At 36.5% G+C, this 21,946-nt stretch overlaps 1 protein-coding gene across 1 annotated transcript in view; it reads right to left on the bottom strand.

The window, feature by feature from the left end:
• POLN (DNA polymerase nu) overlaps positions 1 to 21,946 on the bottom strand; it is a 303,684-nt gene that overhangs the window by 47,165 nt on the left and 234,573 nt on the right. Inside the window, exons 19-21 of the mRNA XM_031942946.1 lie at positions 11,877 to 12,008; positions 8,188 to 8,298; positions 5,391 to 5,469 (exon numbers count right to left, since the gene is read on the bottom strand). Coding sequence (XP_031798806.1) covers positions 5,391 to 5,469; positions 8,188 to 8,298; positions 11,877 to 12,008 — 322 coding nt within the window. The remainder of the gene's footprint in view (positions 1 to 5,390; positions 5,470 to 8,187; positions 8,299 to 11,876; positions 12,009 to 21,946) is intronic.

The raw sequence follows: 21,946 nt of genomic DNA, 5'->3' as shown, positions 1-21,946 counted from the left end.
AGAAAGTGTTTTGCAGGTATGAGTTACGTGAGCTGACCCCTGAGGTCTCTTCCAACTTTTGTGAATTGGAATTTTAGGCATATCTAAAGTGTAGATTTTATGTTTTGGTTACCATCATTTCCCTGCTGCTATGGCTGCCTTGTTTTCCCACAAAGGTCTGCAGTTCACAATGGAATACTTCCAGCTAAGAAGATCCTGTGGCTGGGAGTGATAAAGATATCTAAAACAGATTGATTTGTAAGACTCTAGCATTTCTGAGTGCCTGCATCCTCCCGGCAAGTAGGGGACCTGTTTTGCTTTTTCTCCTGGAAGCGCTGGATGATGCAGAATGCTGTGGAAATTTCCCAAATTGCATGTGAACTCCTTCAGTCCCATGTAATAGGAAAAGCTAACCTGTGCAGATATTGGACATCAAAGTATAATCTGTTTTACATTGGTTTTTTTTCCCCCCAGATATATCAGGTCATAACACTTAGAGTTAGAAAGGACTTCAGAAGTTACCTAGTTCAACTATCTTATTTTGAAAATGGGGCAACTGAGGCCTCGAGAGAAGTTATACAGAATAATACAGTGGAAAGGATGTTGATTTGAGTTAGCAAATTTCAGTCCTGACATTTATTAGCCATGAGACTTTGAGCTGGCCACTTTACCTATCAATAAGGATTTGCAATAGATGGACCCTAAAGTCCCTTCTAGTTTTTAGAAGTTGGATTCTAGGATATAAGTAAGAAGCAGCAGTTCCTGATGAGATTCAAACCCAGGACCTTAGACTCAGACCAATTTTCTCTTTCTATTATGGCACACAGCCAAGCACTGGAGGTACAGAAGCTGCTGGACACAGGTAATTCTCACAGGGAAGTAAAAACTGCTGTATTTTTAGTTTTAGGAAGATTTTATCAAGTTGATTTTCATTCACATCTTTAATGAGTGAAATAATTTGTTTTTTAAGAAGAAAGGAAAATTCTATTCCCAGGATTTAAAAAAAGATTTCTTTTACATTCTATTCTTTCACCAGTGACTGATTTCAAAAAGACATTTTATTTTTAACTTAAGATATTGCTGAATCTTAATTATTCACAATTATAGAGGGGTCCCTTGCAGCTTTAAATCTTGTGAGAAGTTAAGAAACTCAAATGTCTAATAACAACTTTGGAAAAGAAGCTTAAATGTATATAAACATATCTATGAACTAAAAAACATTCATTTAGTGCGTTTTTCTCATCATTACAGTCCAAGACATGAGAACAAGGGATAGCATTAGAAGCAAATTTCACAAATTGTGACGTTGGTTCTTTGGTGATTAAAATCTCACAGTTCTATCTCTGTTCATGCAGGAGATTAGATTAGAGAGTTACAGTAGATAACTTTCAGGCATTTTCCCTTCTCTGCAAAGGAAAATGAAACCTTTAGAAATCTGCCAGCTCCCCATCTCAACGTTTTTGTGGATTTCCAAGAGCTCACACTTAGGATTATTTAATTCCATTCCACTTCTCTGCTCCTTAATGGACATGGGTAGTACAGTGGAAAGAGCCCTGGGCGTGGAGTCACTAGTCCACAGTTTGAGTCCTAGCTTGGCTTCTCTCCATAGTCTAAGCAAGTCCCTTCCTCTTTCTTAGGCCTCTGGAAAATGAGAGGTCAGGCTCAGTGATTTCTGGGGTCCCTTCCAGCTCTAGACACTAGGCTTTCATGGTCAGACCAGAGCCAGCTCCCTCACAGGGAGATTAGCCCGCTTATGATTAGTTTTATAGGTCAAGAATCAGCTATCGAGCGCTTCCAGACTAAGCAAGTCATGAGAAGATTTAAGCCATGGACTGAGGATTTGTCTAAAAGTGCCCTAGCAAAGTCGACACTAATTAGGGACTTGTCTTCATGGATGGAAAATTTCCAGTCATGCAATTAGAATCATCTGAATGAGGAATGAAATTTCCAATAAGTCTAAGGTTCCAATTGAATCTTATCTGTTAAAGTGAAAGTGATCCCCAGAACCTCACCAGCCTCAGGACTGAGATTTTCAGCTTAAGTAAAGTCTAAGCCTCCAACACAAAGCCTCCAACACAACTTGCTAAGATTTCATTTCGGCTTTAGTCCGGAAACATTACTCGTTGCAACTAGGTCATAAGAAGCCCAGCTCAGCATCCAGGGAGTTTCATGGCAGTGCTGGTTTGGGAAGATGAAGCAGAGATTTGGGAGGCAGTGAGATGGTGTGGAAAGCATCCCTGACTCTGGAATCAAAAGGCCAAGGTCTGCATCTCAGTTCAGCCGCTTCCTTGTGGTTTGTGAGCTGGACAAGGCACTGACCCTCTTTGGGTCTTTGTTTTCCCCTCTGTAAAATAAGTAACTTCAAATACAAAAGTCCCCTCCAGCTCCAAACTGATCTTACAGTTGTGTGACTTTAAGATCATCAATTTCTCTTGTATATTTGGTGATTCTCAAAAGTTTGTATATGGCATGTAATGATGGGTCAGAATGTATCTGTGACCTATTGCCACACAAAGCTGTTAGATGAACTTTCCTCTATGGCCTTGGGCACCATTCAGACTAATAATTTAGGTTGCAGACATGCTTAGAACACCACAGCATTCAAATCTGTAAGGCATGAGGGTCAAACTCACATTGAAATGGATTCCTGAGGGCTGTCTATTGACTTAGAAAATCATAAATTAAATGAACATTATCTATGAATGATTAATAATTATAATTATTACAACAACTGAATGATTATCATTGAGTTAAATGAACATCATCTATGTTGCATTGTATTTTTACTGTTCGTTAAGCAATTCCCAATTACATTTTAATCTGGTTTTCATCTGACCCCTCTGCTGTAAGAAAACTTAAAGAGCATCTTATCTAAAACTCTCATTTTAGAGATAACAAAACAGGCTCTAAAACATGTCAAGTTAGCAACATGTTGATTGGCTAATCGCTAGAAATCAGGAAGAGATTCAAGATGGAGCCTGCTTTTATTGATAGTTTTTGTAATGAGAGAAAGACAATTTAGAGAGGTCCATATCAGCAAAAAAGGGATGGGCCATTGCATCTCAAGGGCAGCTAGGTACTGCCAGGCCTGGAGTCAGGGAATTTCAATATGGCCTCATACCCTTATTAGCTGTGTGACCCTGGGCAAATCACTTAGACCTGTTTATCTCAGTTTCCTCATCTGTAAAATGAACTGGAGAAGGAAATGGTGAACCACTCCAGAGTCTTTGCCAAGAAAATCTAGATAGGATCATGAAAAGTTAGATACGACCAAACTTACTAAATAACATTATGCCTCAGTTCCTCCCCAAGGCAGCAGGTGCATGATGTTTGAACAGGTAGGGGGTATGTGATGAATGCAGGTAATATAAAAGCTGCAGACTGGTGATGCTTTTCTCAACAGATCCTCCCTTAACAGAGCTTAGGTCACTGAGTCGGCATAACTTTTAATAATTACCCCATTTAATGCTAACCATGTATTCATCTAAAAATATATCTATCTATAACATCTATCTTTACTATATATCTATCTACAAAACATCTACATATATATACATAATGTATATATATAATATATACAATGTATATATTATATATATCCAAATATATATATGTGTGCATATTTTATTTATGCACACATACATATATGGAAATGACTGAACAATAAAACAAAAAGGTACTAAGGCAGAAAAAAATGCTAGGAAATGTATGGATGAGGAAACCAGAGTCAAAAACGTAGGTCTCAAAAATGTATTAGTTATGTGACTTCACTTCTGTTTACCTCAATTCCCCGATTTATTAAAGGGAAAAATGAAATAACAGCACCTATCTCCCAGAGTTGTTGTAAGTGCTTGCTTTTTAAAAATTTAACTTTTTTTGGTTAAATTTAAGTTCTGAACTGTCTCTCTTCCTCCCTCCACATCCAACCAGCACTAGAGAAGGTCATCATTTAACAAAGATTATACATATAAATGTGTGTATGCACATATATTTTTTCAAAATAGGATTATTTTTTTCTATTTTATGTTCAGTTATATTTTTGCAACTATTTTTCCATTTCACTCCTCCATCAACAATGCACTAATATCTTAGTTTTCCCTAATCTCCTCCAAAATTTATCATTATCTTTTCTGTCATCTTACCCAAACTGAGAGGTGTGAAGGGGTACCTCAGAGCTGTCTTAATTTGAATTTCTTTAATCAATAGTGATTTAGAACATTTTTCCATATGACTAGAATTGGCTTTAATTTCTTCATCTGAAAATTGTCTGTTCATATCCTTTGACCATTTATCATTGGGGAATGGCTTTTATTTTTATAATTTGAGTCCATTATCTATATATATTCTAGAAATGATGCCTTTATCAGAAACACCGGTTATTAAAGGTTATTAAATTTTTTTCTCCAGCTTCCTGTTTCCCTTCTAATCTTAATTGCATTGGTTTTGTTTGTGTAATTTAATATAATCAAAATTATCCAATTTGCATTTCATAATGTTCTCTAGTTATTCTTTGACCATAAATCATCAATCTCTTAAAAAGAAAAGAAGAGCTTCATTTTTTTGCTCCTCAAAAGTAATGTTTCATTGAAAGTTTTCCCACCTAGTCTGACTTCCTAGAATTCAGTCCATGGGATCCTAATTGATTTGAACCCTTTAAAATCGGCTTTCCTCAAATCTGTGATGCACATTAGACTATTCCTAAATTTGCCTAGGAACCAGTATTTAGGTTTGTGTCAATGATGACTATAATGATCTTAAAATTGAGGTTTCAAAACTAGGCACAAAGAATACATTTTAAAATAGCAGTTTAAGCTTCTGATTTCAAAAGGTGTATGGTTCACAGACGACAGATTATACATTCAAATAGTCACACAAAATCCAGTTAAAGAAAGACTAAAACAATATTCGAGAAGTTAAAGCAATGATAAATTAACTGAGATTTATGTGACATTTCTTAAAAGTTTGTAAAGCAGAGTACTTTGCATATTTAATTTATGTTTATGGAAAGAATGAATAAATACAAAGTACTTTTTTATTCATGATTAATTAATTAATATCACAATTTGTCCCATGAAGCCAATAGTACAGGTATCATTCCTATTTTGTAAATGTACATTGATGCACAGAGAAGTCACAGGATCATCGGATCATATGACAGAGTTCAGAGACACTTTGGAGCTCATCAAATGCAATCTGCTACTTTACATGTAAGACCCAGAGAGTTTAAGGGACCTGTCCAATGTCACACAGAGATTAAATCGCAGAATTGGGATTCAGACCCAGCTCCTGTGACATTAAGTTCAGTACTCTTACTGATGTTCTGCTTTGGTTAAGGAATTATGGCAAAGGTACCTCAGGAACTTGTTTCCTTAACCAAAATAGCTAAATAAATGTCCACGTCATTCACTAACCTGGCCGTCAGCTTTGGAGAAGTAGCAATTGAAGCAAATATCTTGATCATGGCCATTTTGCAGAGGTCAGCAGCGGATCCTAAAAAGGAAGAGCATCTTGGTTTATATTAAGTGAGACAAAGCAGCATTCCTCCCTGACCATCAGTCTCTTCTAGCTCCTTCCTCACCTCCACCTTCCCAGCTGAGTACAACCCAATTCTCAGACTAGTCCAGGCCATTTATCCCTGAACTCTCATCAGCTGATGCAACGTTCTGTTAAGTTAGAGCACACTCTCCATGCCCATCTCCTAAACATCTTTCCTAGACTATGAGTGTAGCTTTTGCACATACCTCAACCATATCCCTTTCCTCATCAGATTCTCACAGACAAGCTTTGTGTTGCTTTCTGTTTGTAGAGTGCTGCAAGCCTGCTTTTCTTAGTAATAGCTGCTTTAAGTTATCTGATAAGGGAAGAGAATCTCTCTGTGTCTCTCTGTCCATCTCTGTCTGTCTGTCTCTGTTTCTGTCTCTGTCTCTTTCTCCCATTCTGTCTCTGTCTCTTTCTCCCATTCTGTCTCTGTCTCTGTCTCTCTCAAAGTATTCTACTCTGAGACAGCTTTTGTTATTAGAAACCTTTTCCTTTTATTGAGCTGAAATCTCTCTTCCTGTCACTGCCACTCATGCATTCTATTTATGCTCCTGGAGCCACACAAAATGCTTGTGATTATGATTTCTCTTGCACATGACAGTCTTTGGGTATTTAAAGACCACTTTCATCCCAGAACAGAACACACAAAGTAGCACTTTACAAAGTGCTTTCCTCACAGCAACCAGGGGAAGTTGATCATGTGTCAGTCTGATCTCCATGGTACAGAAATGGAGTTCAAAGAGAGGGAACAGCTTGCCCAAAGTCACATAGGTAGCAAGGAGAAGAGCCAGGTCTTCCCAACTTCTAAATTTACTGCTGCTTTTGCCACTGTACCACATTGTTTTACAAATTGTTTTGGGTCTTCAGTTACTTTGTAAAATATCATGTACAAAGTTGACTTCTCATCTTACTGTTTGCATGGCAGCATGTGTAATGAAAAGAGTTCTGACCTTATAGTCAGGAAACCTGGTTTTGAGTCTTCCCATAGATTCTATGGGACAATGAGTATTTCACAGAATCTCTCAAAGCCTTAGTCTCTTTAGCAATAAAATGGACATAAGAATAAATGGTTGTATTACTTACTTCACAAGGATGTTTTAGGAAAAGCATTTTGTAAACCTTAAGGTGTTAAGTAAATGGGAATTATCATTTTTATTCTCAAAAGTCATAACTTTTAATTGCAAGAAGCATGTAAACATAACTTATGAAACTAATTCCTTTGGTTTCTTGCCTAGGGTTTCCTATTCCTTGGAAATGCAATTATCCCTAATGAATCAGTGGTAATGACTGGCATTTCATTGATTTGATAAGTCTGTCATATCTACATACAGCCTTTCTAGGAAGATGACCCACTACCTAATTGGCCACCTGCCCTTTTGTTACCAACTACTAATATAGTATTAGTTCCCCTCGAGCCTCTGGCATTTGTGGAAGTCTCTTGTTGTTCTAACATAGGAAGCTGCTTCTTCCCTTTTGAGATTACTTCCATTCTTGTTGATAGCTCCCAAGGTTTCCTTCTTCCTTTCTCCTTTTTAACCTTTACTGACCAGACTCATGATCCTGGTTTCAATTACCTTTTTCTTATAACACTTGTATTCCTAACTTTCTTAAATTAATTTTTTCTATTCTAGAAAAATCTTCATCTTTCCTAATATGTCAATGGAGAGGAGAATTCTGCAAGGCCTTTTATCTCATTAAGTAAAAGGACAGTCAGCATCTAAAAAAGTGTATAGCACATTCTAACATTCTAGCCAGCTGAATTCCCATTTTAGAGGCTCATGAGATGTGTTTGCAACAAACATCTTTGTTTTATTGCTTTGAAATGTCCTTGCGTCTTATCCTATCTTGTGTCACTAGGATTGTATATTGCAGGTGCCTTCAGGTACCACTTTTGCGAATAGTCACAACTTAATGTTTAATGTTCTTGCAGGGGTTTATCAATATTGAGCCACTCCTTTGGTTCTGGGAATTACTGATTCATGATGCTTATTTTTTAAAAATTAAAATTGTATTTCATTTTCAACAAAGATCAATCCTTTCTCCCTCCCACTTCCTTCCCTCACTCTATATTAACAGAGCAGAATAAAACCAAAACTGTTAAGAACACTTATAATAAGGCAAAATAAAATTTCACATTAGCCATATATAAGAAATATGTCTCAGTTTTCATTCAGTCCATCATCTCTTCGGCAGGAGTTTGGCATTTCTCAAGAACTGTAGTTAGTTAGCCATAATCTTTTGGGGCTGCCCTTGAAATATTCCATAGTCAATTGCCTTTCCTGCCACTTGTTAGATGCTACTGACTCTCAATAATGTGGCACTTAAGTATCATGATCTCAGGCTATAGAGATTAGTTCACTAAGGTGCCCAAATATTAATGATCAGTAAAAGACAGTCACGAGATGGAATCCCTAGGGTTTACGTCTAGAGTAGCTGAAAATTACTCAACTTCTACTGGTTTGAATATTTTTGTAAGATACTAAAATGTCACATTTTAGAAATTGTTGACAAGATAAATGAAGTAGGTTTTTAAAAACCATCCCAAGAAGCCTACAAAGCACTACCAGAAGTAGCATATAATAGCAAACTCACAAGGAAATAACTGAGCTATGTTTTACTAGATCAGATCTGAGAAATTCAAGGAGTAGGAATGAATGGTTATTGTTTTACCTTGGACCACAAAGTTTACTGCTTGTCTTTCTGCTTGAGTCCTCAGTCTGTAATCCTTTGCATTGATATTTGGCAGGGGTCTTCTGCGTCCCATGATAGAAACCACATATCCTTTGGTTTTATGAAAGAGAAAACAGATACAATGGAAATTGGAAGAAGCATAAGTACAGACGCATTAATGAGCTTGTACATGACATAATAGAGTATGGTGCCGGAAGGGATCTTAGCGATCATTTAGTCAACCCCTTCATTTTATGGGTGAGGAAACTAAGGTCTGAAGAAGGGAAGGGATGAACTTCATCACTTCATTCTTCCACTCCCAAGGAGCCAGTTCCACTTTGTTAGTTTTTTAATTGTTAGAACTCTTTGCAGAATTCTTACTCATTGCTCTTAATATGTCTGTAGCACAAGTATGACCCTCATTTATATGCTAGCCCTTCAAACACTTGCAGACATCTAATGTGTCTCCCTTAAATCTTCCCTTGCCTTGGCAAAACATTCCCAGTAGTTTAACCATTCCTTAAATGCATGACATTAATCTCAGGGCCCTTTATCATGCTGGTCACCCTTTCCTGAATGTCCTTAAGTTCCTATGGATTCAGTTACCATCTCTGTGCAGATGATTCTCAGATTTATACATGTAGCCCTAATCTCTCACCTGAACTTCTTCTGTCATTCATCACCAACTGTCTTTCGTGTATCTCAAAATGACTGTCTTGTAGGCACCTCAAACTCCAGATGATCAATACAAAAGTATTTCCGCCCTCAAACTCTACTGAACTCCCTATTACTTTTGAGGGCACTACCATCCTCCCAGCAACCTTGGTGGCATCTTCAACTCCCCACTTACCCCTCATACTCACTCTATTGCTAACTCCTGTCATTTCCCCTTTCACAATATCTTTCAGATATATCCCTCTTTCCTAGCTACTCCACCAATTCATGCCTGCTTCACTCACACTTGGACCATTGGAACAGCCTTCTAGATCGTTACCTCAGTTTTAAGTTGTTCCCCCCCGCCACCAGCCCCCAATCCAATCCATCATCCACTTACTACCAAGGTGATTTTTTTTTAAAAGTATCAATTCTCAGACTTTTTGGTCTCAGGACCCGTTTTACACTCTTAAAAATTATTGAGAACACTACAAAGAGTTTCTATTTATATAGGTGATATCTATCAATACTTACTGGATTAGAAATGACATTTTAGTATTGTTATGAAAATGGTTTTAACCTTGAGGTGTACCTTTAGGCACAATGGCTCTATTACACTTGCCTATACTGTGTGTCTTCTCTACTACAGGAGTGGGACCTCTTTGGTCTAACTTTTGTGGGCTCTTTGCCTCTTGGGACTTTGGCAAACTGGTTGTATAAATCACTGTCTTTTCATTGAATAGAACATCTTTGGGAAAAGAACTAGACAACAATGAGATTGCCTGAGGCAACATGAATGATTCCTCAGTTAATTGGAATTTTGACCTGGCCCCTGACCCTTTTTCCTGACCTACAGATAGGAAGTTTTTCCTAGACTGCAAAAAGTAACTAGTAACAGCATGTTCCTGGGATGCATAGAAACCATTTATAAACAATCACAGAAAGAGGTTGGAAATGCTCTTCAAAAATCAAAAATGTTTCTTGAGAAACGATTACTATTGCATTTCCTCAGGAAACCAATTTTATAACACTGAATGTTCTTCACTATGAATAATAATAGCAACTGCAAATCTGAAAATTAATTTCCCCTATGATTTGTGGTAAAGAGTAACTTCTTATCCTTTTTATGACCATTGGCTTTAGAGTTGGAAGGGAGACCATCCATTTTCAACCCTTCCTTTTAAAGATAAGGAAAGTAAGGTCCAGAGGGGTTGTGACTTAGGTGACTTTAGATTACCTAAAGCATAAGGAATGGAGCAGGGATTCAAACCCAGGTCTCCTAACTCCAAAGTCAGCATCCAAAATCAGCACTGACTTTATTTAAAAATATTTTTAAAATTCCGAACCTGACACATAGCAAACTGAGAATCTCAATCATGCAGAGTTCTTGAAAAGCAATGTTCCAAGCTGTCCTGCTTGCCTCTGATTCCTTCAAGTCTGCACTCTCATGGAGAATGTTCTAATTGCCTCTTCTTTTAGAGCATCTGGGCTTTAGGTTGGACTTCATCTTAAAAGTGTCTTTGGTGTCAAACCCTTCATTTTATGGATGAAGGAAGCAAAGACTCAGGAGGTAAAACGATTTCTATTCAGATCTCTTCCCCATAGGTGTAAGTTTCAGGGAGACATTTTTGGGGACAGTATAAATAAGATCTTAATTCTTAAAGCTAACTCAAAATGGAATTCCTTATATTGATAGGCAATTATTTATCTTACCATAGGTGGAAATATTAAAAAAGAGGACAGAGAGCGATCTGAAAAGGATTCTGTAGAAAGGACTTATCCATTGATTTGCTCTACCAAATAGAGATAGAGCTCTGGGACGCTAAGAATAAGAGACAAGCAGATATCAGGTCAAGGTAAGAACAAATATTTCTAATAATAAAAGTTGCCCAGCAATAAAATTGGCTACTCCGTGATGTAGCTGTTCCTCATCACTGGTGATGATTCTGAATCAAGATTCAAGGGAGAGCTAACAAATAAAAATGCCAGTCTGGGTTAGTATCTGTTTCTTTAGAGCAGCAAAATTTAAGGGATTGAGATAAAAGTGAGGAAGTAGTTACAGAAGTGATGATTTAGGAGGTGAGGCAAGCTATGAGGAATACCAGGGGACTGACAGTAAGTTCATCTCACACTCCTAAAGCTTCAACTTTTAAAGTATGTGTTCCCTACTGCTGTCAGGTACTGACATATTGGTATGGTTCTAGGGGAGATCTACTAGTACCCTTCCTGACTTAAGGCTGTGAGTTTATTCACTCATTCATTCAAGAAAAATATATTAAATACCTAATGTATACAAAATGTTTTGATAAAAACCAGGAAAGACAGAATCCCTATTTTCCAAGAACTTTTCACATAATAATGGAATAAGTTGTAAACACATTTATAACATACAGTATTAGATAATAAACATTTTACAATTCCAATAGACTTGTGATGGAAAGCCATCTGCATCCACAAAGAGGGCTATGGGGACTAAATAAATGTGGAGCACAACATAGTATTTTCACATTTTTGCTGTTATTTGCTTGTTTTCATTTTCTTTCTCACTTTGTTTTCTTTTTGATCTGAGTTTTCTTGACCAGCATGATAAATGTGAAAATATGCTTAGAAGAATTGTACATCTTTAACCTATATTGAATTATTGCTATCTAGGGGGTGGAAGAGAAAAAGAAAAATTTGGAACACAAGATTTTGCAAGGGTGAATGTTGAAAACTATCTTTGCATGTATTTTGAAAAAAAGAAGCTATTATATAAAAAGATAATAGGCATATTAGAAAGGTACAAAGTACTACATGAAGTTAGAGGGGGAAAATTTCCTGAAAAAAGTGTTATTTGAATTGGATTTCAAAGAAATTGTAGAAATTCAATGGATAAAGAAAGAGGGAGGACATGAATACAAGGAACAGTGCAAAAGGAGGAAGAAATATGCCATGTTTTGTTCACATCTTTTGTGGCACTCATCAGAATGGAAAAGCAGCAAAAGAAAATCTATTATTGAGAGTAGGAAGACAGGGAAATGAGTAAGTTTAATTACCTTTGTGGTGGCACTTCATGATTGTTTCCTGGGTAAAGTCATGGATTTTCTTGTATTTCTGAAGAAAACTCTCTATAAACTGACTCGCTTGAAGAACAGTTACTCCAAGGTAAGCAGCAAGTCGTTCTTTGCCTTAATTATTAATAAAGAACAAAAAAGAAAAGATTTAAATGGTATCCCATACATAATAATGATGAACCTGCTCACCCAATCAGGGAGAGAACCATTCTATTTATTCAGAAATTGGATTTTGTTCATCCTCGGTTGTGTCAAGAAGTAGATCATTTGATTACTACAAAGTACTTTGGGCTAACCTTACTCTAAAAAATTATGGAAGCCTAAAATAATGGATAATCTCAAAAGTCTCTTCTAGCTCTATACACTATGATCCTCCATGATCCTGTAGGAATTCAAGCTGAAAAAAGATTAACATTGAACTACAGTGCTTTCTCACATATACTAAAAAAATGTTGTTCTTAAAGAGGCTTTAGAAAGTCATAAATGAGTAGTCCTTTTCAAAGACGGATTAAGACCTAAATTGATTGTATGATTTATTCTTTATGTCTTGAAATAATTGATAGGTAGAGGTAGAGTTAATGCAGAGATCTCTTAATTCTCAGACCAAATGATCGGCTTCTTAGACACAAAACTAACAATGAACAAAACACAATTTCATTTTTCAAGGCTTTTGGACTTAATTAAGACTATGAGATTTTCATGAAAAAGTTATAACTATTTTGTTACATTTTTGAGATTCCATTTCTTATGCCTATTAATGTTTCTTTCTATTTCATGACTATATCTCCTAGTACTTTGAAGGAAAATTCAGTCATTTTAAAAATAATGTACATGGAATGGCCTAGGACTGGTCCTTCAAGAGACTAGGTTCACATGGATTGGGTCCAATCCTTGGAAACTGATCTGTGAGTTCCTGTCTTTGGTTTGCTACCTCCATCTGAAGTACTACTGGAAAAATTTTAAATAAACTCATGGTATAGCTCACATCTAGATTTACTAAATAGAGATAAAAGGTTCCCAGCTGTTAAACAGGCACTCAGACTACTTTTAAATAAATATTATATAAAGGACAGTTTTTGTGTCATCCCACTGAAAATATGTATAAGATTCAAGAGACAAATACAATAACATGAAAAGGGAACAAGAATGAATGGTATAGTGGAAAGAGTGCTGGATTTAAATCAAAAGGGCTTTAATTCAATTCCAGCATTGCCAATTATTAATTATGTGACCTTAAACAAATCACTTAACTAGGTCTCAATTTTCCTATCTGTAAAATGAGGAGGTTAGATCAAATGACCTCTGATGTCTCTTTTAGCTTTAAATTTAGGAGAGCATTTAAAGAGACCATCAACTCAGACCTAGAAAAGAACTGAATTTGGGATTGCTATTAGGGCTATTAGGTTCTGATGAAATTTCTCCCTCCCAAAGAATCATAAAAATTGTAGTAGGATATTGTGGCTTCGATTTCCTTTAGAGAGTAAATATACTCTGAGGGCTTTTTAATTTACCTCCCCATAAGGTGTCATCACTGGACATCTCACTGTCTTTGTTCTCCAAGTAGGACACTGTACAGAAATGATGTAGTTGTAAAAAACTACACTGAAAATCATGATGCAAACAGAAATCCACATTACTCTACAAAGTCTGATCTCAGAATTTTTCAACTTGGGAACTCTTCCTCTCTCCCCCAATTTAATATTTTATTCCCCCCCAATTTCATGTAGAAACAATTTTTTAAACATTTTTAAAAAATTTGAGTTCCACATTCTCACCCTTTCTTTCTACCTTCCCCAGTCATTTGAGAAAGCAAGCAATTTGATATAGGTTACACAAGTGCAGTAATGCAAAATGTATTTATATCTTAGTCATGTTGAGAAAGAAAGCACAGGTTAAAATAAACAAGAAAAATAAAGAAAAAGTATTCTTCAACCTACATCCAGACCTCATCAGTTCTTTCTCTGGAGATGGATAGCATTTTTTATAAGCATTCCAGATTTGCCTTGAATCACTGTATTGCTGAGAATAGTTAAGTCATTCACAGTTGATCATCATATAATATTGCTAGTACTACATATAATGTTCTCCTGGTTCTGCTCATTTCACTTTTCATCAGCTCATGTAAGCCTTTTCAGGTTTTTTCTAAGAGTATTCTGCTTATCATTTTTATAGTACAATAGTATTTCTTTACAGTCATATACAAGTAGTTCAGCCTTTCCCCAATTCCTCAATTTCCAGTTCTTTGACATCATTAAAAGAACTGCCATAAATATTTTTATATATGTAGATCCTATTCTTTTTTGTTTTTCATCTTTGGATATAGTACTAGGACTGGTATTGTTTGGTCAAAGAATATGCATACATTTTATAGCCCCTTTGATAGAGTTCCAAGCTGCTCTACAGTTGAATCTGTATGCAATGTCACCAATAGTGCATTAGCGGGCTCAATTTTCCCATATGCTTTGACCACTTACCAATTGAGGAATCACTTTTATTTCTATAAATCTGACTCAGTTATCCATATATTTGAGAAATGAGGTCTTGGATAAAAAACTTGTTAAAATTTTTTTAATTATAAGTACTATATATTTCCCTTCTTATTTTCCCTAATAATCCCCCCCCCTTTTTCCTGTCCATTCTCAAAAGTATTCTGTTTCTTCTGATTTTTACCAATCCTGATCTTCCCTCCCTTTCATCAAGTCCCACCCCTTTTTCTTATCCCCTTCTCTTCCTACTTTCCCATAATGTGAGTTAGATTTTTTTCTTCTTTGAGCCAATTTCAAACCCTCTCCCTTCTTCCCCTCCACTATAAAAGCACTTTTGCTCCTTTTATGCCTGATATTTTACCTCATTCTTTCAGTCTGGAAATGGCCAAAAAGAAATTACACATTCAAAAACAAAAACAAAACAAAACAAAAACAAAACAAACAAACAAAAAAACAACCCAGAATGGAGAGAAGAAGCAATTTCAACTCTTATTTAGGGAGCTGAGATCCTAAAGCAGGCACCCTAGCCACCAATGCTAAAAGCACCGGGCTAAGGGAACTATAAGACTAGGTCACTCTCCAAGTTGACATGGTCTATTAATGACGACCCTCTCAATTAACGAGACGAGGCACTCTTGGAGAAGCCCCCGGATTGCCGCTTATCCTTTCAGCATCACATCCTCCCCCCTTTCCTTTCCAGAAGCCAAGAGCACAGAAAGTCCGGGTCCTCCAGTACCCGAGAGACATTTCACGGCTGTCTCCATTCCACCGCTCCCAGGGCTTTACATTCTGTTTCGGACCCTGCAGTTTCCCTTAGGTTAGCTTGGCTGAAGGAGGGTGCTCGGGTCCGACGCTTCTCTTGCCCTGCCTCCGCGTCTGACCCTTCTTCCCAGCCTCGCTCCCACTCACTCCACCTTTCTCCAGGGGCATTGCGGGGGGGTGGGTGGGAGTGGGGGTGTTGGGAGTTCAAACCTGAGTGTCCACCGACCCCGCTAAGAGCCTGGGCCCATCCCTACGCTTTCTTACTCTTATTTTAGCACAAAGAAAGTTTTCACATCTGTCAGTCTGGCACCTTGGGGGAGCGTTTCCAGAAGGGAGCAGAGACCATTTGTAAACAAACGGTGAGTCATTAGCTATGATGTTTATGAAAAGGGTAATTTCGTTGCTTTTAGCTGAGGCAGTTGGTGACACCGAAGTTTCCACCCCAAGCCTTAGCATCTAATTTTTCCATTGTCCCGCATGCCTGACAGCTGGAATTACTGCGTGTCTGCTGTTGTTTGCTCAGGCGGGGTGGGTATCTGTATCTTCTGTTTGAAATTGCTCCAGAAAGGGCCATATCCTAGGGTCAGCTTGACAGTGAGATAAGGCATTGCCAAAGCTCCCCAAATAGAACTCTCTGATGAGTTGAGGTTCATATAGGCCTTTCTGAAATGCCATTAGGACTTTTTTTTTTTTTAAACCTATGAGCTATTGCTATGGTGAAATAACTTATTCATTTAAAACTGACATTGGGTAGTTATAAACGCTAAAACTATTAAAATTAAGCTTAAGGGATAGGAACCTTCAAGGAACATCTTATTGATTCCACTCCACAATATCTTTTGCACTCCAGGCCCTCCTTGACACTTTCACGGATGGCCCTCATCACCTCTTAACTGGTATGATGATAACCTTCTAATTGTTTTCCTGATTTTGGTCTTTCTCTTTCCAATCTCTCCTCCATTAATTATTCTAAAAATCTCCCTAGAGAACTTATCTGACTGTCATTGCCCTGCTCAAAATATCTCAGGGGCTCCTTATTGCCACTAAGATAACCTACAAACTCTTCTGTTTGTCTTATATGACTGTAGATTCATACCACCTAATCTCCTAATTCCTATTATTTCTCAGAAGTGGTCATTTCTTTTCCTTGATACTTCTACCAATACTCATCTTTCACATTCATCTTCTCAAATTCCCCACCCCCATCTCCTTTGATCCTTCCCTCATAATGTTCCTTCTGGTATCTTTTTAACAAGTTCCACTCTATTCTAGAGCTCTTCCCCCCACCAAGCTTTCCAAATTGTGTCCACAGAAACCTGGCTTTCTCCAGATGATAACTCACCCCCCACTCACTCACTCCAGTTCTGGTTGCTCCTTTCTTTCATGTGTCCAACACACAGGGTGAGAAGGAGGAGCTGATACCTCCCTTGCTTCCCATTAGCACTTTTAGCTCCTTCCTCTGCAGAAATCTCTTAACAACTTATTTTTAGGTTAGTTCCTTCTATCTGTATCACCTTGCTCAGATTCAGTTCAGGTCAGTTCAATTCAACAAGCATCAATAGCAAGGCAATAAACCAACAAAACCAAAACAGTTCCTTCTATTCTACTGGGAAAATAAGTACAGGTAAGCACATAAAAGATACAAAATAATATGGATGGAAATGTCCAACTATTGAGTCAAGAATGGGGGTGGGATAGATTAGAAAAAGCCTTGTATGAGATTATACTTGAGGTGAGCCCTGAAGGAAACTAAGAAGTCAGGAAGAGGAAGTGTAAGAGAATATATTTTGGGGCATGGAGTACAGAAATAGTAGATGGAATGCCACATTTGGGGAACATCCAGTTCATCTTGGAATGTAGAATATGTGAATTAGGAGACATGGGATCTTTTTTTTTAAACAGTTAACAAAAAGATTTACTTAGTCATAGTTGGAAGATATTCAATGAGAATATGCATTGAGGATATCTCAAGCTATAAGAGCTAAGGCTCCAGTGGTTCTCAAACTTTTGTTTTAGGTATCTTTATCCTATTAAAAATTATTGAGAATCTCTCCAAAGCGTTTTTGTTTATCTGGGTTATATTTATAGACACTTACCATATTAGAAATAAAAACTATTTTTGAATTTGTAGACCCTCTAAAAGGGTTTCAGAGATCCCCAGGATTCTCTAGACCATACTTGGAGAACCACTGAGCTAAGCAAAAAACACTCCAGCTTGAGATGCTTTTCAAAGTGGACCAGCCAAACTTCAGAAAGTACTTGGAGCTCCTCGTGGGTATTTTGTACTCAAATGTCCAGGAGATAATGCCAGTAGTATCAGTCTTTAATTCCAAGCCCATCAAATCTTGAAGTTATTTTAATACCCTTTTAGGGGAAAAAAACTAGCTCAATTTGAATAAGGGTAAGGAGCTAGGTTATTATTAATATCACAATTGTTCCCCTGATGTAGTCCTTAGTTTTCTAGAGCAGTAGTGTCAAACTCAAATAGAAATGGATTCTTTTTGTTGCACATTGATTTAGAAAATCACAAATTAACAGTATCTATGTTTTATACATACACACACATGTATATGTATGTTTTATGTGGGGAGGAAGAAAGAAGAAAAAACCCTTTTTAATTAAAAAAATTAATATACAAATTTTAAAACAAAACAATGTAAAAGCTGCTGAAAAAGTGATTGAGTATGGTAGAATGAAGACCAGAAATTATAGGTTTTCCCCATATGATCCTCTTACCAGGGAAGTGACATGGTTAAAACTGTACTTTAAGAATATTAGTTTGGTAGTCATATGAAGAATAGGCTACAGAAGGAAAGATCTAGAAACAGGGAGACCAATGAGAAGGTTATTCTAAGAAGTGAAAAGGACTTCAATGTGAAAGGAATGGAGAGAAGAGGTAGATGTGAGAGAAATTTTGAGTATAGAAACATTAAGTTGGTAACTGATTGTATATATGAGGGGTGAAGAAAGTAAAGAGTTAAGAATAGTTTAAAATATTTAAATAAATAATATTTAAATCTTTAAATAAATAAATAATTAAAAATAATAAAAAAAATTATGGGCTACCTGGGTAGCTAAAAGGATGATAATATCCATCTTTGCTGCTATCATCTGTAGCCTGCAGATTTTCAATGTGTTCTTTACCTGCTCACAGTCTTTCTCTTCATATTTACCCTCATGCTTGAGGAATTCATGTTGATTTGTACATGAAGATTCTAGCCTGTTATTTCATTGACCTGTTCAATTTCTACCATGTACAGCTTTACTCTAGCTAAGTTATCCACTGGGAGGATCACAATTTGGTCAACATCATCTAAAACTCTTGTTTGCATTGATGCTGAACTTTTGGAATTCCTTTTTCCATCACAGGAGATGGAAGGAAGCTTGACAGCCATTTATTCTAATCCTTCATTTTACATAGGAACATTGCAGCAGAATGGGCAATTGATTTCTCAAGGTAGTGATACGGAGCAGAACCAAGAAGTAAAATCGTCTTGTGACTCCAAGGATATGCCTTTTCAATTATTCTGTACTATATTTGGTCCTCTAGTCTCTCAAATCCAGTCTTTTTAAATCCATTTTTCTTTCTTACTATGAGGTCAGATATTTTATATTTCTCTTGCATTTTTGCTCTGGTCTCATTTCTCCCTTCTATAGTCATGACTCCATTTAACCATTTCAACTATGCATTGTCTCCACCTTTGAATCCCTTATCCTCTCACCATTTACTCTCCCCTTCTTCTGTATTTAGGATTACCTTTTTTCCAATCTAACTTCCATTCATATTCCTGAACGTCAGAGCACTACTGGTAATATAATCCTGCCAACTGGATCCACGATATATTTGGGTATAAAATCTCATTGTTGCACAAAAATACTTGTATTTTTCCATGACTGGTTCTTTATCATGCTCTCTGTGGTGGTTCTTTCAAATATTCTATCTCCTTATTTCTACTGTTTATCTTTTAGAGAATGAAATTGCTTCCTGGAGAAACTAAGGAACTCCATCATCACCATTATTATTATTACTCCTATTCTAAACTTTCATCCTCAAAAACCTTATCCTTTCCTCCTTGGCTCTAATTTCTGAGAAAGAGATGGCCCTACTTCTTGTATAGGCTCACCCCTCCACTTGTGCTGTGGGTCTCATGTTCTCTGTTTGCATTTCTGTTTGATCATTTTCCTGCTTCTTCAACTTCACTCACTACCTTTCTACTGGTTTCTTCCCCTCCACCTGCACAATAATTAAGTCTTACCTCTACTTAAATAAACTTTCATCTGACCCTATAATTATCTCCTACAGCTTTCCTCCTTCATCTGATAAACTCCTACAAAAATCATATACACTTTCTGCTTCCCTGTCTTCATTACCCACTAATTTCTCAAATCCTCACAATTTGTCTTCTGCTTTCCCTTTTCTATTGAAATTGCTCTCTCAAAGATGATGAATTATTTATCTGATCCCTTTTCTCATCCTTCTTGACCCTTTGCGCATTATTGACCCATGCTTCAGAAGATATTCTCTTCTTTGATTTTCATGACATTTCTCCCTTCCAGTTCTCCTCCTACTTGTTTGACTGTTCTTTATTAAGTTTCTTTTGCTAGTTTATTATCTATCTTCTGCTCCCTGAGCATGTGGTCTTTCAAATACTCCATTATCTCTTATTCTTTCTCTTGGAGATTTCATCAGCTACCATAGGTTCAATTACCACCTTTATATGAATGACACCCAAATAAAAATATCTAGCTTTACCTTCTTTCCAGAATTCCAGTCCTTCATTACCAACTGCCTTATGGACATCTCCACCTGGACATCTTATATATAGCTCAGATTTGATATGTCAAAATCAAAACTCATTATCTTTCTCCATAAACTTAGTCCTTTTCTGAACTCTCATTTATTTTGAGAGTAACCCAATCCTTCTGATTACTCAAGTTCACAACCTTAGAGACAGCCTTGATTTTTTCTTTTTCCTCATCCCTATAACCAGTGAGTTTCTGTGTACTGCTAGTTGAACCTCTACAGTGCTGATGTTGATAAAGCAATCTATACCCTCAATCAGTTAACATTCTAAAGGGAAAGTCAACACATAAAGACAAACTAGAGAGGGGAGGGGGCCATGAATGCATCAGCATATTGTTACAATGGATGGGAAATGATATGGAAACCTGGTTCCCAGTGAAATAAGGAAAACATTCACTTACCAGCATCTAAAATCATAGGAGTAGAGTATGAAGTTCCAATGAGAGGAGAATAAGGAGCATGGAATAAGGGGGATGGCCAGAATTTAGCCTAAGTAGGGCTATAGGGATATTAACAGGACAAATGCAGTCCACTCAGTAGCTATATTAAAGGAATCTTAAAGCTATCTCATTCATATGTCAAACTTTGAAATTTAATGACAAAGACAGGATTTTACAAGCTGGTTAAAAAAAAGGAAATACTAAAAGATGAAATGACTTCTAACTTGCCACTTGGTTTTTGGAGAATAGGATGTCTTTTGGAAAACAAATCACACAAAGTCACGAGCTATCACTATGTTTGTAGTACCTGGGCAAGCAGACATCAAAAAAGCAGAACGAGTGTATTTTAAGGTCTAGAGGATGTTGTCAACAAAATCCCTCAACTTCAAAGATTTCTATGAGAATGAATTACCTGTCATTACTGTATATGCCAGATTGTTCATGAGTCCTGATCTGAAGAACAGAAAGTGTATTTTAAAGGAGCATTAACACAAAGACTATTTTGCATTAGATCGCCTGTCCTGATATTATGCTTAGAAAATATGATCACCATACTTATAAAGAGATAAAAGGATTAGAAAATTAACAGAGGACAAGGTGGATGATATAAAGTAAACTAGACCACATATTATGAGATCTGAAAGGTACAAAGAGAATTTTATAATTTATCTTGGATGATTGAGATTTGAAAATGTGAATAGAGATATGTAGGCCAGGAGAAGGGTATGTTAAAATGTTAGGTTTCATATTATCTCTATTGGAGAATTGCTATAATTATACTTTATAGAGTTTTCTAAACTATATATTACTTTAGAACATAAATGTTGGAGTTAAATGGGACATTACAACACAGAATGACCTTGAAAGGTATTAGGGCACAGAACATAAAATGTCAGAGAAAATATTATGACAGAACATAGAATATAGACATCCAAGTTGGGAGGGAATTTAACATCTTCTTTTTATAGAGTAGGAAACAAAGACCAGAAGCAAATAATTTGTTCATTTTACATAGTTAACTAACAATGGAACCAGAATTAGAATATGAGTAGAGGTTTTGTTTTATTAAATTCATTTTAATAATTCAAAAAATTTGATGGTTTACTATATGCAAAAGACTGCATTAAATGCTATTCCCACCTATGGACATGGATTTTAAAATATTGAATTAAAACCTGATTTTAATTCAATAACCTTTTTAAAAAGGTCTCTATTGTGCTGATCAGTGTTGGGTATACAAAAATAAAAATGAAAAAATACCTGCCCTCAAAAAGCATGCCTTCTGCTGAGCAACAACAAATACACAGATAACTTATCTAACAACTGGGAAGGTTCCATGGATGAAGCAACAACTGAATCATATCTTCAGGGAAGATAAGATGAAGAAGACAAATTAAGAAGAGATATATGTCTGGCATGAGGGATGGCTTTTGCAAATTAATGCAGGCAGTAAATTGAAATGTTAAGGAAACAAATTATAAGCCAGTTTGACCAGAAGATAAAGTGTGTGAAGAAAAATAAGCTTGTATAGGTAGTTGCAAACCAGAGTACAGAGGATTT

This window comes from Sarcophilus harrisii, chromosome 6 (assembly GCF_902635505.1).
Source record: "Sarcophilus harrisii chromosome 6, mSarHar1.11, whole genome shotgun sequence".
NCBI classification, from domain to species: Eukaryota; Metazoa; Chordata; class Mammalia; order Dasyuromorphia; family Dasyuridae; genus Sarcophilus; species Sarcophilus harrisii.
This window is presented reverse-complemented; position numbering and strand designations above follow the sequence as displayed.